At 41.1% G+C, this 16,524-nt stretch overlaps 1 protein-coding gene across 5 annotated transcripts in view; it reads left to right on the top strand.

The window, feature by feature from the left end:
• Positions 1-16,524, top strand: part of NRG1 (neuregulin 1) — a 492,259-nt gene that overhangs the window by 350,064 nt on the left and 125,671 nt on the right. For 4 of the 5 annotated variants that reach the window (XM_083419878.1, XM_083419879.1, XM_083419881.1 and 1 more), the window contains 2 exons: positions 5,991-6,174; positions 9,739-9,863. In XM_083419878.1, coding sequence (XP_083276004.1) covers positions 5,991-6,174; positions 9,739-9,863 — 309 coding nt within the window. Of the gene's footprint in view, positions 1-5,990; positions 6,175-9,738; positions 9,864-16,524 lie in introns of those variants that run through there. The other variant, XM_083419883.1, reaches the window with a different exon arrangement.

The following is a 16,524-nucleotide window of genomic DNA, read 5'->3' as shown; positions in this document are numbered from 1 at the left end:
GACTTGAGATTTTTAAATGCAAACACCACATGGATTTAAGCAGGTCTGAAATTAATGTTGCTTTATTTCCATACCAGAATGGTTTAAAAGAGCTCATTCCCTTGAGCTTGTTTTGGATTCTAAATATATACTTTGCCATGGAGAGACATGGATGTAGGTTAACCATTTTAATGAATGCTGCCCATACCAACTCTCAGCAAGGTTAGACACACATTGTAAGGCACACATTGAACTTAGGGGTCACTACCCCAAACATGAGGCTTGTTCTTTAATTGGTCCATCCAGCTTCTCTCTGTGTTTCAAAGACAAGTGTAAAGGACATATTTAAGGACTCTGGAGACAAGAGGAACAGGTCTCCTGTTCCAGGAAAGACCCAATACAAGTCTCTTGCTTAGGAATGGATGGAAAAATGTAGATCGGCTCTGAGACTATATGAGCAACTTTTAAAAATGCACTGAGAGGGCTTAATAGGATAAATCTGAATGGTTATTTCCCTCTACAAAGCAAAAGTAGCTAACCATTTAGATTATTAGTCTCCTGTATGTTTACAAAGCATCTCTAGAACTCGGAAGCATTTTCTCCTCAGAAGTCTTGGTTCTTATCTTGGTTCTTACTAAGTCTTGAGATCGTTACCTAAACAGTTTGCAAATTTGTGAAAAAGTTGAGTTTTACCCCTCACTATCATACAGGGTCTTACTATGTAAGTTTTTGGAATGATTATAAGGCCTGTTATTTTTGTCCCATCAAAATAACTGAACAAAATTTAAAGGGTTTTGTTTGTTTTTTAAGCAGTCAGGAAGATTGGCTGTCTGGCCATGTGGTGCTTAGGCACAACCCCTTTAAAAAAACCTGTACGGATAAAATAGTTTCTGGATCATGTCTTGATTTGAAAAGAGGCAATATATTAATTCTATAGCAACCTATTAGCCTATGGACTGTGTAAAACATAGCAATTTACCAAATGTTAAGGAATGCAAAGCAAGCACACCCCTTATGAGAAATGCAGACACCCCTTCTTTCTTTCTGAGTGTTTGTAGCTCTCAAAAGAGGAAATAGATTATGTGCTTGCTTTGCATTCCTTAATATATGGTAAATTGTTAAGTCTTAAATATGGATTTAGGACCTCCTCGTGTGGTTTGGGTCCCCAGCATTTGGGACTTAAAGAGTTCTTTATTGACTTTATTGCTTGCTTTCTTTGTTTTGAAGGTTAAATATGGCCTAAGTAACATGATTTATATCTGAAGCTCTCTGTGAATTTTCCATTTTCATCCGGAGAAATTTATGTTTTACTGCATATAGCAATATTCTGTGTATTCTAATAAAAGGAATCACTTTACCTACTGTGGATGTTTCAGAGGTTCATTGGAGAAACCAGAGAGTTTGGCAGCTAAAGCAGAGAGTTGAGGCACATAAATGTATTGGGCAGTAATGTGTAATTGGGAGAGGGGGCTGTGCCTAGGGTTAAGTCTCCGTGGAAACCACCTTCTGCTCTGAAAGTTCTGTTATCTATTCCTGACATGAGGATTTGGCTTAAGTAACTTAATACGGAGGCACATGCAAAACATCTCTTCTGTATATAGCAAATGTTTTTTCTGTACAGTATATACAATCTCAGCTATATATGATTAGTCAACTTATACAGCAAATAAATATGGCATTTTATGAGAACTGGTTTTAGATACTGCATTATGAATTATTTTATTTTTATTGTATACAGCCTTGCAGATTTTTAGGCAAAGGACAGTATAAAAATATATCATTAAAAAGATATAGGAGATCTGGGTGCTAGTGACTGACAGTGTGTTAAGTGAAATAAATTATGAGACTTAATCCCAGTTCATGTTAAGGACCAAGCTGGATCCGCCATTATTTTATCTTGAAAAATTTGTTATTTGTTTAGTGGAAACAAATTTTTTACCAAGTAGGTTGTATATTGCTACTACTGCTTACTACTTAATATTTAACATTTGCTGTACACTAGAAGAGGGCTGGGAGATTCTCCTCTTAAGCAGAGATAATAGTGTCAAAGCGTTAATTTCCTTAGATATGCCTATACTAAATTATGCCATTGAAAACAGCTTGCAGCAGATTAATGGCTGATCCTGTTTGACTTTAAAAAACCAAACCTCTCTCTTGTCAAGAGGAAGACATGATAACAAGTATATTTGCAGAATGTGGTTAAACTGTCTTTACTAACCACAAGCTATAGGCAAGCAGTTGGCAAGCCGCATCAAGCAGTTGATCCCTTACCTTTCCTGCCCTGACCTGGCCACAGTGATGCATGCGACAGTCACCTCCAGGCTTGACTACTGTAATTCGCTCTACGCGGGGCTGCCCTTGAAGCTGTCCCAGGAACTCCAGCGGGTGCAGAATGCAGCAGCGAGGCTCCTCACGGGGTCTCTGCCATGGGAGCATATTCACCCAGTGCTTTTCCAGCTGCACTGGCTCCTGGTGGAGTACAGGGTCAGATTTAAGGTGCTGCTTTTGACCTTTAAAGCCCTTCACGGCCTAGGACCCTCGTACCTACAGGACTGCCTCTCCCAGTATGCCCCACGGAGAGCCTCAAGGTCCATAAACAGCAACACCCTAGTGGTCCCGGGCCCTAAGGAAGTTAGATTGGGTTCAACCAGAGGCAGGGCCTTTTCAGCACTGGCTCCGGCCTGGTGGAATGCTCTGCCTCTTGAGACCAGGGCCCTGCAGGATCTGATTTCTTTCCGCAGGGCCTGTAAGACAGAGTTGTTCCTCCTGGCTTTTGGCTTTGATTCCCTCCCCCTCTTTCTTTTTTCTATTTCCTTTCTCCTCCTGTGATGAGGCTGCACTTTAATATTTTAATGTTTCAATATTTTAATTGTTGTATTTTAATCTTGTTTTTAAATTGTATTGATTCAACTTGTTTTTATTATTGCTTGTTAGCCGCCCTGAGCCCGGCTTTGGCTGGGGAGAGCGGGGTATAAATAAAAAATATTATTATTATTATTATTATTATTATTATTAAGGTTTGTTATGTTAAACAAGCATGATGAAATGTGGTGCCTTACAAAAGACCATTTGCCTACAAAACAATGGCTACAGGGGGTTTACAACCAGAGAAAATCATGATATGGTGGCTGTTTGAGCTGGCCAATCTTACTTTTATTCAGAAGTAGGCTTCACTGAGTTCAGAGGGACTTCCTCTCAACTTAGGTCTGCAAAGGCAGCCAAGCTTTGTAATTTGCAGCTCACTTTCTTCCCATGCACCTTCCTTTGAAGTTTAACTGATCTGGCCTTGCAATATTGTAAAACCACAGCAGCTAAGTGACTAGTACAAGGTCAGTCAATGACTCATGATGGAGCAAAGAATAGAACTGTGGTCTGCCAAGTTCGGGGCTGATTTCTGCAAGATCATTTCTCTCATTTCTTCCTGGGTAGATTTCTTTGGAAATTAATCATGTTAAAAGAGGGACATGGAGGATCATATTGAGGGGGAAGTAAGAAATCTCTAAGGTAGATTTGGATGTCTGTCTGTCTAGTTTTTTCCCCGTTCCATATGAGACTGTGCAGTATTTCAGTCAATTTTCAGGCATGGAATGTGTATGAAACACACTCACTTTACCTTAATATGAACACTGCTGCTTTGAGGATATTCCCTTGGGCATTCTTAACAGCTTTTCTTTCTTTCTTCTTTCTCTCTGAGTTTGTTTTTGACTGTCTCGTGGCATATCATGTAAAGTTACAAAAATTATTTTAAAACAGCTCTGTCCCATGTCTTCTTGCTCTGCGAAGGATCAGAACTCCACAAATGGTGCATTTACCTTATAAGCAAATTGATTTGCCAGCAACGTTTGCTTTAAAAGGAGCTATTTTTCTAGAAGCTGAAATGCTTTATTCTTAGGATGTCATTCCTGATGTTCACTAATTGTTATTTTAGTTGGTGGAAACTATAAATGCTTTTGCGTATTAATTGGTGCACAATAGTAAAAAAAAGGGGGGAAATCAGATCATTTTGGCATGTGCTCTTTTAACAAATGTTGGTAAATGTCAACATTATAGTAGTGGGAATTGATTAAAGTGGTTGCAAAACATTTGAAGCCTGATAATATTACTGCAAAAGTGAAGAGCCTAGAGAGTTTTCTGTAACAAACGAATATGAACCATCCAAATAGATTTCTGTTCAGAATAGTGCATTTGCTATGTGAATTGAGTGACAGCCTAAACAACAAGTTTATTATATCAAAAATGTAAACCATTCTCACCTAATTTATTATTAAGAGGATATATTGAACCTAGGAACATTGTCTTTCATTTGTTTCAATGGTGAATAATGGACTAAGGCTGCAATCCTACCATTGAGGGCTAGCTGAGGGCACTGAGAAGTGGTATAAGTTCTGATGGAGGTCTGCAGAGAATATGCTGCCTACACTATTGAATATACCTGAACCCTGAAAAAAGCTGTCTTAAATGCCCCAAGCAGCAGGAGGAGATTAACAGAGGTGTTCAAGAGAAGTTTGGGGTTGCCAAGGATCCATTAGAACCAGAGCTGCCTCATTTTTTCTCTTTCACAGGGATAGGCCTGACCTTCCCTTTGTATACACAACAATCAACTGACATACATCTTTCCAGTTTGAATGCACCATTAGCTGTTGGTTTTGTATGCACATGTGCTACAGGCTGATTGTCTACATCAGTTTTTCCCAAGCTTGGGTCTCCAGCTGATTTTGGACTACATTTCCAATCATCCCTGACCACTGGTCCTCCTAGCTAGGGATGATGGGAGTTGTAGTCCACAACAAACCAGCTGGAGACCCAAGTTTGGGAAACACCGCTCAACATTAACACAAAGTGTTTAAGATCCATCTGCATGGTTTGTATTCTTGAAAGTTCATAGAGAGGTTTAAAAAAATTTTTTTAAGTGCTTTGGGTTTTGGGGGTTTTGAAGCCAAAGTCACCAACTGGAAATGAAGCACATCTCAATTCACCTAGTTTCTTTAGCGGAGTGTTTATGGTCCGTTCATCAGATTAAAAGGTAAAGGTACCCCTGCCCGTACGGGCCAGTCTTGACAGACTCTAGGGTTGTGCGCCCATCTCACTCAAAGAGGCCGGGGGCCAGCGCTGTCCGAAGACACTTCCAGGTCACGTGGCCAGCGTGACATTGCTGCTCTGGCGAGCCAGAGCCGCACACGGAAACGCTGTTTACCTTCCTGCTAGTAAGCAGTCCCTATTTATCTACTTGCACCTGAGAGTGCTTTCGAACTGCTAGGTTGGTAGGCGCTGGGACCGAACAACAGGAGCGCACCCCGCCGCGGGGATTCGAACCGCCGACCTTTCGATCGGCAAGCCCTAGGCGCTAAGGCTTTAACCCACAGCGCCACCCGCGTTCATCAGATTAGAGGGGGCAATCATGCTTTATATGTGTTGTTTAAACGGTTAGTGTAATAACTAATTCACTAGCTGTACCCTTACTTTTGCCCATATGTTCATGGGTATTCTACTAACCGATATCACCTTAGGATGTAGTGTTGGGGAGATATCTGTATCTGCCATCTATTCATTGCTACTTTGCAGTAGATGCTTGTATAAATATGTGGCTTTATAATCCAATGAAATTAGTCTCCCTGTAAAATATTTCACCTCCTCAAGTAGAAATAGGTGTTTTAAAGACATGCTAAAAAGAACATTATTTTTGAACCCATGCAACTTTGGTTACACTGAACATCCGCATAAACTTTTCTTTTTCTTTTTGTTAAACTACAATTTATTCTTTGTATGTGATAATGCTCTTAATATATCCACATGGCTACCATGAATTAATGGTTCTCATTTGTTCCCTGGCTCTTGATGCTTGACTGCTCCACTCCTCTCCTCACTATTCTTGTAAAAAAAAATGTCAAATGATCTTTATGAATCTTAGAACACCCTGAATTGTTCAGATGAGTCACCTTTTGTCTTTGAAAAGGGAAAAACAAGAGCTAACTAGTCACTTAAACATTCTTTTTTCTTTCTTTCTTTTTTAGCTGTGCCTCCTAAATTGAAGGAGATGAAAAGCCAGGAATCAGTTGTGGGTCAAACATTAATTCTCAGATGTGAAGCCATTTCTGAGCACACCTCTCTCAAATTCAAATGGTTAAAAAATGAAAAGGAAATAACAAAAAAAAATAGACCGGAGAACATCAAGATCAAGAGCCCCAAAAAACAAAAGTAAGTATATAGTGATGTATCTAAGAAGCTGAGTTGTAAGAGGAAAATTGAATTATTCACCACAGAGTGGGCATCTACTGCATTAATTACCTCCTTGTGCCCAACAGTGCATTGTGATGTGTGCAAATTAATGGAAATAGATTATCAGTTCAGTTTCACTGAATGGTTTTATGATGGTGCTGCTGTTATACCTTGCTTCATAATAACAACATTGTAGCTCTTATATAATCCTTATATTTGTTCCAAGGCACATACATTGCTTTATCGTTATTATCCATATTAGCATGGACCAACAGAACCAAACTGTTTTAAACCCAGTTAGGAAGATTTGCATCCACAGTGCTTTGGACACACAAAACATAATAACTCTTTGGGGAAGGTGTTGAGGCTTTTCATTATTTTCTTTCTAGGTGTTGTGTTGTGTTCTGAAAGGGAAACATTCCCATCCTCTCTTGGATGCTCATGGACCTAGACCAACGTTAGCTAACCCAGATGCCCTCCAGTTGCTGAGCTGGAGAACACCAGTTGGCAAAGGCTGGCCTAGATACTATTAGCAGAGTCTGCGAATATGTGATCAATCTCATGCATAGGTCCATGGGTGTTAGCTCCAGTTTTTATTAATGTGGCTGGATCAGTTTTTAATCATTAATAATGGTGATGTCCATATCCAAAGCTATTACCATGCCACAATGACATTATCCAGTTTGGGCATTTTAAAATCCCCAATTAGCTATGAAACTCAATAAATCTCATAAATAGTTGGTTGCCTCACCTACATCACAGAGTGACCATGAAGCTAAAATGTTAGTGCAAACTACTTGAAAAATAAGCATTTCACAAAGAAAATTATATTTTTTTGTGCAGGCAAGCCCTGACGTCTGCCTCCCATACTTGAGTAAAGGTGCACATTAATTCCTGCAGTGTTTTATTTTCATTGAATTTATATCCCACCCTTTTCTCCAAGGAGCTCAGGGCGGTGTACATGGTCTCTCCCCCCCCCCCCTTCACTTAATCACCACAAGTTATGCTGAGAGGCAGTGACTGGCCTAAGGTCAACCAGTGAGCTTCATACCCAAGTACAGATTCAAACCCTATTCTCCCAGTTTCCAGTTTCTCTAACCACCATGCTGTAGTTTTCATCTTGAGGCCACAAGGCACACCCCCAAAATAAATACACACGGACAATTATATTAGTTTAAGTTTTGGGGCAAATTTTGGCCACACCTTTATTGAAATACAACCACGTGAGCGTTACTGGCTTAGGCATTGACTCGCCACTATAACTGACTCCACCTCTCAGGGTGATCGTCGAATGGGGTAAACCAAACGAGGGAGCTAGGTCGATGAGGACCAACCTAAGCTCACCCCGGGGTTCCTGTGGTCCTGGCATGGCCCTAGCCCCTCAAGCGGACTTCGGACGAGATCCAGGACCCCCAGATTCCTTTAACGGAATACCCAGTTCCTGGAGGGGCAGGTGATGGCCGCACCTCCCCTCCCCACAACCCAACTGAGCCAATGCCTAACCGCCACCTTACAAGTTGTGGCGATTTGCTAAGGGGTAGGAGAAAACCAAATGGCTAAAGCCAATCTGCCAAATGGAAAAAATTCCTACCCAGCCCCTGTTCCAAAACAGGCGACCCAAACCAAAGCAAGGCCAAGCAACTCTAACTAAACTAGGGAAGGTGGGCGGGTGTTCAGCCGTGCAAATGCAAGTGCCCCACTTACATCACACTGCTGTTTTTACAGCCCCTGGGATCACGCCACCTACTGGCTATTGGCTACAACCACCAGGCATGATCCCTGGGGAATGGCCAGGACTTCCTACTCCTCCTCCCCCCCCCCCATTTTAACCCTGTCAGGTGAGCTCTTGGATCCCAAGCGCAACCAGGACCCTCTGTTCTGAGGACAGGAATATTAGTACAGTAATTGGTTGAGCCTTGCTTTGCATAGTCTTCCCCAGAGGTAGCAATATGCCTTGGTTCTTCCTTTGCAATTTCTCTTCTAGAGATTGCCTCATGCAGATGATGAGAAGCAAAGCTACAGTGATACCTCGGGTTAAGTACTTAATTCGTTCCGGAGGTCTGTACTTAACCTGAAACTGTTCTTAACCTGAAGCACCACTTTAGCGAATGGGGCCTCCTGCTGCTGCCGCGCCGCCGGAGCACAATTTCTGTTCTCAACCTGAAGCAAAGTTCTTAACCTGAAGCACTATTTCTGGGTTAGCGGAGTATGTAACCTGAAGCGTATGTAACCTGAGGTACCACTGTATTGAAGATTGCATTTCCTGAAGTAATGTCAGCATGCACAGGGGAAGGAGAGAAGATAGCTTATACTTTAGTTTCATGCCCTTGGATTTCCAGGTTCATGAAATCGGATTCATGAAACATTGGTGTTTTTAGTGTGTTCTTCCTGTTCAAATGCTATTGGATCAAGTATCAAGGCACATATGTCCTCCATGCTGCTGATCTTGGCATATGTCATTTGCTAGAGTGAGAAAGAACAGAGCTTCATTTCGAAGAACTAACATATGGAAAGCTTATTGTAATGGCTGCAATCTTCCATCCCACACAGCAGCCAGAATCAAGAAAGCACTTAACCTTTTTTTTGTGGTACACAAAACATTTTTTGCTTCTTACAATTAAAACCAAATAAATGCTCTGTTGTCCTCATCTGTCACTGTGTCAAAGGTAGTGACAAATGGTTTGGTAAGAGTCTGCAACCACAAACTGAGTCTGATTGATCATGGCAAAAGTATTTTTAAGAGCTTTGCTCCATGTCTGTGCAGGGAAGGCTGGCGGAGGAGACCTCACACCTGTACTTTCTCAACTGTGCCTCCTCCAGGATGCTTCATGCACTACCAATGCAGATTGGGGGCCAGGAAGGGCATTGCCATTGTTCATAGGGATGCAATCTCTCACTAGTGAACTAGTCTCCCTAGGAGTCAGGTACAATAAGTTGTACCTCATATTGAGCCTAATATAATAATAATAATAATAATAAATAATAATAATAATAAATAAATAATTTATTTATTTATACCCTGCCCATCTGGCTAGGCTTCCCCAGTCACTCTGGGCGGCTTCCCCAAAAAATTAAAATACTGTAATACATCAAACATTAAAAGCTTCCCTAAAGATGTCGTTTAAAAAGAAGATAGCTGGTTATTTCCTTCACATCTGAAGGGAGGGCGTTCTAGTGGGGAGGAGATGCAGGGCTCAGAGGAGGCGAGGCAGTGCCAGCACACCATGCCTGAGCAAAGTGGGGAGGAGGGAGGTCCCCCTTTACCCAAGCCTTCCTTGCGCAGTAGGCTTTCATGCAGAGAGGGGAGGCGTAGGCTGGGGGTCAAGAAACTACTCTGCTGGGGAAAGTTTAAGGACCGCCCACTCTCAGATTCTGCTAGTGAGTGAGCAAGACATGGAATAGAGGCGTTCTGCATTGTAAAGGTTTTAGCACCAATAATAAAGCTTTTGAAAAGACCAGTGAGGCATCTTGCCTGATCGCTCTCGAGCAACCACCCAATAGCCATAACATGGTGTAATCCTGATTGTTCCTGTTTTCCCTTAGGACGTTCTCAGAACTTCGCATTTCTAGGGCTTCACTGGCTGACGCTGGAGAATATACATGCAAAGCAAGCAACAGGCTTGGGAATGACAGCACGAGAGCTCGGGTAACAATTACAGACACCAATGGTAAGACACCAGTGCTTTTTATTTCATCTGGAAGTGCTTTCAGAAGTAGGCTTTCTTGCAAAACATGGGGGGGGGGGGAGATCACATGGGAGAATCCTAATTGAGACAAAAAACCGCTGAAATGAAAAATACTTGTTTGCTGAATGTAAGTAGTAAAAAGCACCTAATGTAGGTACAAATAAATTCCAAATGGTATGGTATTATCAGTGGCGTAGCGTGGGGGGTGCAGGGGGGCCGGACGCACCGGACACAACATCTGGGGGTTAGGGTTAGGGGGCACAAATCCATGGGTTGGGGGCGCAAATCCACGGGTTAGGGGGCGCAAATTACTTGCCTTGCCCTGGGTGCTGACAACCCACGCTACGCCACTGGGTATTATTCAAAACATGAGTAATGTAACCGAGTGTCTTCTGCATTAGTTTATTTATTAAAAAATTGAAGCAACTTGGAACGCTGAAAACCTAACTTAAATATGTAATTAACACTCATGAAAAATACACTGGATATTTGACCATATCTGTTATATTCTGCAGATAAGTGTGTGCATGTTTAAGTGTGAATCAGTCTGTCAGGGTTGGCATTTAGAATCTAGGCCATCTTCTCATGCTGTGCTTGTCTTCAGCCTAGCTGCTAAAATGCCTACCCCCTTTTCTCGGTGTCGCTCTGGTTTCTGGGCAGGTAACAAAATCGACAAATTTATCTATAAGCATGTGGGTGCTTGGTCAGTTACTGTCCTCATTAGGTGAAATTTTGCAATACATGTTATGTGAGGGATAAAGGGAATTGTTAAATGCATTACCTTTTCTTGAGGAATGTAATTTAGATTTGTGATTGTGAAGAGCAGAAAATAGGCCAAAAATAGGTCTTTCTGAACTAAGAAACATGTATGTTTAAACCTTTGTTCTGCTTTACTTATCTCAGCAGATACTAAAGGTTCTGTTTACTCCATCAATATGCATAATCTTTATACCAGTACTTCTGGTTATGAGCCTCTTGGCATATATACACAAGTTGCCATATTGTTTCTTTAAGTGGACTAACTCAGACATACTGACAGCAGCAATATGTCTGTATTTAAACACACCAGAACACAATGGAACTTTGGGCTCATTAAGCTTCGTAAAACCTGAAAGAATTTAACTCTTCTGAAATGCTCCTTTTTAAAATGTAGTTTAGAAGTGAAAGCCACATCCTAGACTCTTTGGTCATTACTGTAATTCTACATGCTTTTTTAGTGTATAGCTTATGAGTACATACTTGATACAAAGCTTACAGTTATGGTCACAGGTCCATTGAAGTAGCTGAAATTTAATAGGAAGTGGTGCTAATGTGTTCTATAATTTGCATAAACTAAAGCTCTGGACTGAAATTTTAATATTTTTATTTCATTACTACAGTGGGACCTCGGTTCCTGAACACCTCTCTTGCCATACATTTAGGTTCTCGAACGCCAAAAACCCAGAAGTAAATGCTTCTGCTTTTGAACGTTTTTTGGAACCGAAATGTATGACGCGGCTTCCGCCGAGTGCAAGAAGCTCTTGCAACCAATGGGAAACCGCGCCTCGGTTTTTGAACGTTTCGGAAGCCGAACAGGCTTCCAGAACGGATTTTGTTCAAGAACCGAGATACCACTGTATTACCTTTTCCAGAATTTGCTTATGCCACCAAATACATTGTTCTCCCATCACTGAAATACTGGACCACTTGCAGGTAGATTACATATTATGCAGGATTATGTTGCTGGCCATTGCATGTATAAGCAGAAAAAAGCCAGACTGGTGTAGGGAAGAGCCCTGTGCTACCATCCTAACCTGTTTGAACCCGGCACTGAGCAGCCTTTACTCCCTCCCATGCAAAGCAGGTAGCTTTTGTAACCTCACTGCTTACTGGGCTTTGGGAAGGTCTTGTGAGATATCAGGTAGCCTTTCCAGGCAAGTTTTCCGCCCTCTCGCCCCTTTATAATTTAATCAATTTTTGGCGATCCGCATAAAGTTGCAAATGGCATAAGTGAAATTGGCATAAGATGCGATCTACCTGTATACACATTTTGATTATTAGCAGCAACCCTTCCCCAACCTCCTTCAAATCTTTAAACCAATTCATACATTACCATAAGGAAGAACGAAGCCTGGTGTCATTACCTTGTCTATATTATTGAATATTGTCAAAGCTGCTAGGCAATCAGGTATGCGGGTGGCTTGGGCATCAGTGTGGTAGCATATTAATGGATTCCTTGTTTTTTCCCTACTCAAATTACAATATTTTCAAGGGTGAAGGTATTGAGGAGTTTCTCCTGGAGTTCTTGTTCAATTTGCTCACTGTTGCTTTCATTTCTCAAATATTAATAAGGTAGATTCCATGCAGACCATAAATGCAAACTATTAAAGTGTTGATCTGTATACATGTAATCCAGATGAACTATAAAAAGATACCTAAAAATAAATAACAATAAGTAACAATATTCATGGTACTTTGAACTGTTACTACATTAATTATTGTGCTGGATTACTGTTGTATAAATATTGGAATGATGGGTTGAGCAGATTTTTCTTTTTCTTTGTAAACTTACATAGTTCCCATGCATAAAGGAGTTGTTTGCTCATAAATCTGCACCGTTTCACACTTGGAATAGATTTACCAGTTCCGAGCAATATCCCAGAGAGTCAGGACTAAGCCAGACATGCTAGGCTGAAGTAATGACTCAGATAAATGGACACATGCCTGAGTATAAGGTTATTCCCATACTGTGTTCCAGCCAAAGAAATGGGGAAAGAATCGTAGAATATGTGGGGGATCTCATTCAGAAACCTAAAATGTACATCAAAAAATTCCACCAAAATACACACATCATTTGTTACAGTTGCATTTTTGTAGCAGTGAGGGCCTTGAAGATACTGTAGCTAAATAAAATTGGCATAATTACTAAGGAATGCAAACTAGCCAAGATGACAAGTTTTTGATTGTGTAAAGAAAATACTTTGTGCAATACATTTTTTCCAATAAAAGGTTCTGATTTTCCATAACTGCTTTCTGGTACAACCATAGCAACCATCTTTCACGTTAATAACAATAATACTTGGCATTTGCTTGTTTCAGACTCTTTTGAGGAAACAGGCTAAAATTTGTTTTTGTGTATGAGAGAAAGATTTGGATATGATAAGATTAAAACTGAGCCAGATTTATCAGTGGACACCTGGAACATGATGGTAAAACAATTACTTGTAGTGGTTATTATTGGATTTATATTATGACAATAATAAAGAGTACCGCATTGGGTAGGGCTAGGCTATCTAGAGACATGCCCACTGGTCTCTTGCAATTGTGGAGCTTATCATACTGCCCTGCATTCCGACATTACTTTTGCAGACTCTGTACAGTATATGCTAGGGACACGGGTGGCGCTGTGGTCTAAACCACTGAGCCTCTTGGGCTTGCCGATCAGAAGATTGGCGGTTTGAATCCCTGTGACAGAATGAGCTCCCATTGCTCTGTCCCAGCTCCTGCCAACCTAGCAGTTCGAAAGCAAGTAGATAAATGTGCCTCCTTGTTAGCATCCATCTGTCTCGAAAGACAGTGGAAAGGTGTGCCATTGGGGGTAAAGTCAAACCATTGGTAAGTTTCGGCTCCTGCTGTGGCTGTACTGACCAATATAGGAAAAGACACTTTTTGTTGTGTATGGGGCAAATGATGCCTGACATTGTCTCTTCATTTTTTTCTTTCGCCACCATCTTGTTCTTTAGATTTTAAGGGTTGAGGATCCACATGAAGGCAAGCTCTGTTGGGGGTTTCCTTCCTGACAGGGGCATGTGAATGTTCTAGAGGCTGCCTTTTCCATCTATATTTGAAAGACTTTTTCCTTAATAAGGCTGCTGTTCATTCTGTTTTCATCACAGGTTATTTCTCCTTTTTTTCTGCTAGCTATTATGATGCTGGCAGTCTCGTCTACCCTTCAGCTTATTGTTCTCCCATGAATATTATTTCCATTTAGCCAGGTATTTCCTGATAAGGTTGCCTTACTAGCAAGTATCTGGATATCTCACCTAGGTCACCTTCAAATAAATAATATTTTGAAACCAATTAATAGAAGCAGGGGGGGAACTAAAGGTCACATACATATTTAGCTTGTTAATGCTAATAGGTTCTCTGTTCTTAAAAACTACAATAAAGAGTGTTATTTTGCCATGTTTCAAAATGCAGCCCTCCTTAGGAGAGAGTAATTGAGGTCAGGAAAGATGTGTGAAGTTCTCCAAGAGGGTGATATAAATAGCAAACACTGAGGCTTAGGTACATTTATGATAATTGCTTTTCACCAACTAATTTGTCACTTTTTTCCTCTACAAAGAGTCTTGATACACCTTTATTGTGTGGGCTTTGTCACACTGTAAGTATCTTATGAAACTCTAATGAAGGGCACTGATAACATCTCTTATAAATTAAGGACAACATTTTAAGGCATGTGTGCCAAACGTAATAAATTTGAGTCTATATTTAGACTTGTATGGAAAGCCTCATCCCCAGCATTGCTTGAGAATTCCAAGAAGCCAACAAATCAAGGAGTAGTTAAAATCAGTGCAGTCGTATAAGGTTCAGTCCTCTAGTTTGATTAAAATTGTCATCCACTTGTATCCTAACATAGGTAAAGGCTTCCTTGCCCTAAGGACCATGATGCAAAGTTTGGTTACCCTACCTTAAAAAGTGTGCAAATGTGTGCTGAGCAACAAAATACATAGTAGAGTTTAGCATCAGTGGTGTTGAACCTGGGAGGTAAAGGACACTGTGTTCCATGCGCCAGAAGCAGTTTAGTCATTTTGGCCACATGACCTGGAAAAACGCTGCGGAAGAACGCTGGCTCCCTTGGCCTGAAAGTGGAGATGGTGTGCCGCAGCCCATAATCAAATTTGACTGGACTTAACCACCCAGGGGCCCTTTAAAGGTAAAGGTAAAGGCAACGCTGACCATTAGGTCCAGTTGCGGCCAACTCTGGGGTTGTGGCACTCATCTCACTCTATAGGCCAAGGGAGCCAGCGTTTGTCCGCAGACAGTTTTTCCGGGTCATGTGGCCAGCATGACTAAGCCGCTTCTGGCGAATCAGAGCAGTGCACGGAAATGCCGTTTACCTTCCCGCCGGAGCGGTACCTATTTATTTACTTGCACTTTGAGGTGCTTTTGAACTGCTAGGTTGGCAGGAGCAGGGATCGAGCAACGGGAGCTCACCCTGTTGTGGGGATTCGAACCGCTGACCTTCTGATTGGCAAGCCCAAGAGGCTCAGACCTTTACCTAAACCTGGGACCTTTTTGCATGCAAAACACAGTGCTCTACCACTGAGCTACAGCTTTATCTCTTGCCTTGAATAAGACAATTACTGGGTTGGTTACCTACTGTATTGACAGCTTCAAGAGCTTAAAGCTAGAATAATACTGATAGTTCTAGTATGCCACACCTGCCTATAAAATGAACTGGTCCTTGCCCCTCAGAAAAGTTTGAAATGTGGCTTGTAAGTAAGTTTAAATTCTTAACCAGCTGTTAACAGGAAGCTGACCAAAGATCATTCATCCCTCCTCTATGGATTAGGGTTTTAAGAAAACAAAAAAACTGATTATTTGAGGACTTGAGCAGAGGACTTGTTCCGATTCCAGGAGTCATGCCTGCTGAGTTTCCTGTGGGAGCAAGGAACTACTCTCCATCAGCTAGCCAAATCTATGTGCTAGATTGTATCTAGGGTGGCTGAACTTTTCTGAGGATTTCTTAGGCTGCGGATACCATCTTTAATCTGTTTTCTCATTTCCTTCTAAATATATGCTTATTCCTTCTGCTCACCTGTAGAAGGGGAAGACGCATGGGTGAACATTTCTCATTTCCAGGGAATTTTGTGGTGCTTCAATCAAAGACTGAATTATGAATTGGCTCCCTTAGAAGAAATGCTTCGCTGTTGTGAACATAGATGAAGGAAGACAATGGTTCTGTGTATTTCTTGAAGGCTGGCAAATATTTAGAAGCCAATTGTAGCTCTTCCAGAAATCTTGTTGCCATCTGCCTTTGGCAAGCACAGGAGCAAGTATTGCACTCCTTCAAGTAACTTCTTCCTGTTTTCTGTTTATCCCATTCCTGTTTTCTTCTAATGGAGCCAAGAACCAGCTTTTCCTAGAACAGTGATTTTACACCAGCTGTAACATAAATGTGGTAATGATAGAGTTTAGTAGTTACTGCCTCAGGGTCTTTGTGACTCAACTTCATGCGACTATCAAATTAAATACTTGGTGTATATTATTAGCTCACTAATATTTAAGTTGGTTCTATAAGCTTGGCCTTTATTTGGCTGAATGATACATTTGTTTCCTGTAAGAAACGCGCTTCCTAAAAAAAACCCTGGACTTTTTGTTAGGAAAGTGATGGGGAAATGCACTGAAAAATGTGGGATGAACAAATGATTAATTTGAAGACACTACACAAGCAAATCACGAAGAATGCTCATTGTTTCATTACTTTCCTGAAAACAAATAAGAACAGATGTTCAATAAAGACCGGACACATTCTTCTAACCTCTGCATAAGCATTGTGCAATTAAATCAGGATGAATTTTCAATAAACAGGTAATCTGGAGCCCTCTACAGCATCCCCAAGGATGGAAGAGAGGCTGTATGTTAGTCTTGGAAGCCTTGA

The sequence above is a fragment of the Podarcis tiliguerta genome (genome assembly GCF_965153285.1).
Source record: "Podarcis tiliguerta genome assembly, chromosome: 17".
NCBI lineage: Eukaryota > Metazoa > Chordata > Lepidosauria > Squamata > Lacertidae > Podarcis > Podarcis tiliguerta.
Note: the sequence above shows the minus strand (reverse complement) of the source record. Positions and strands in the feature narration are given on the sequence as shown.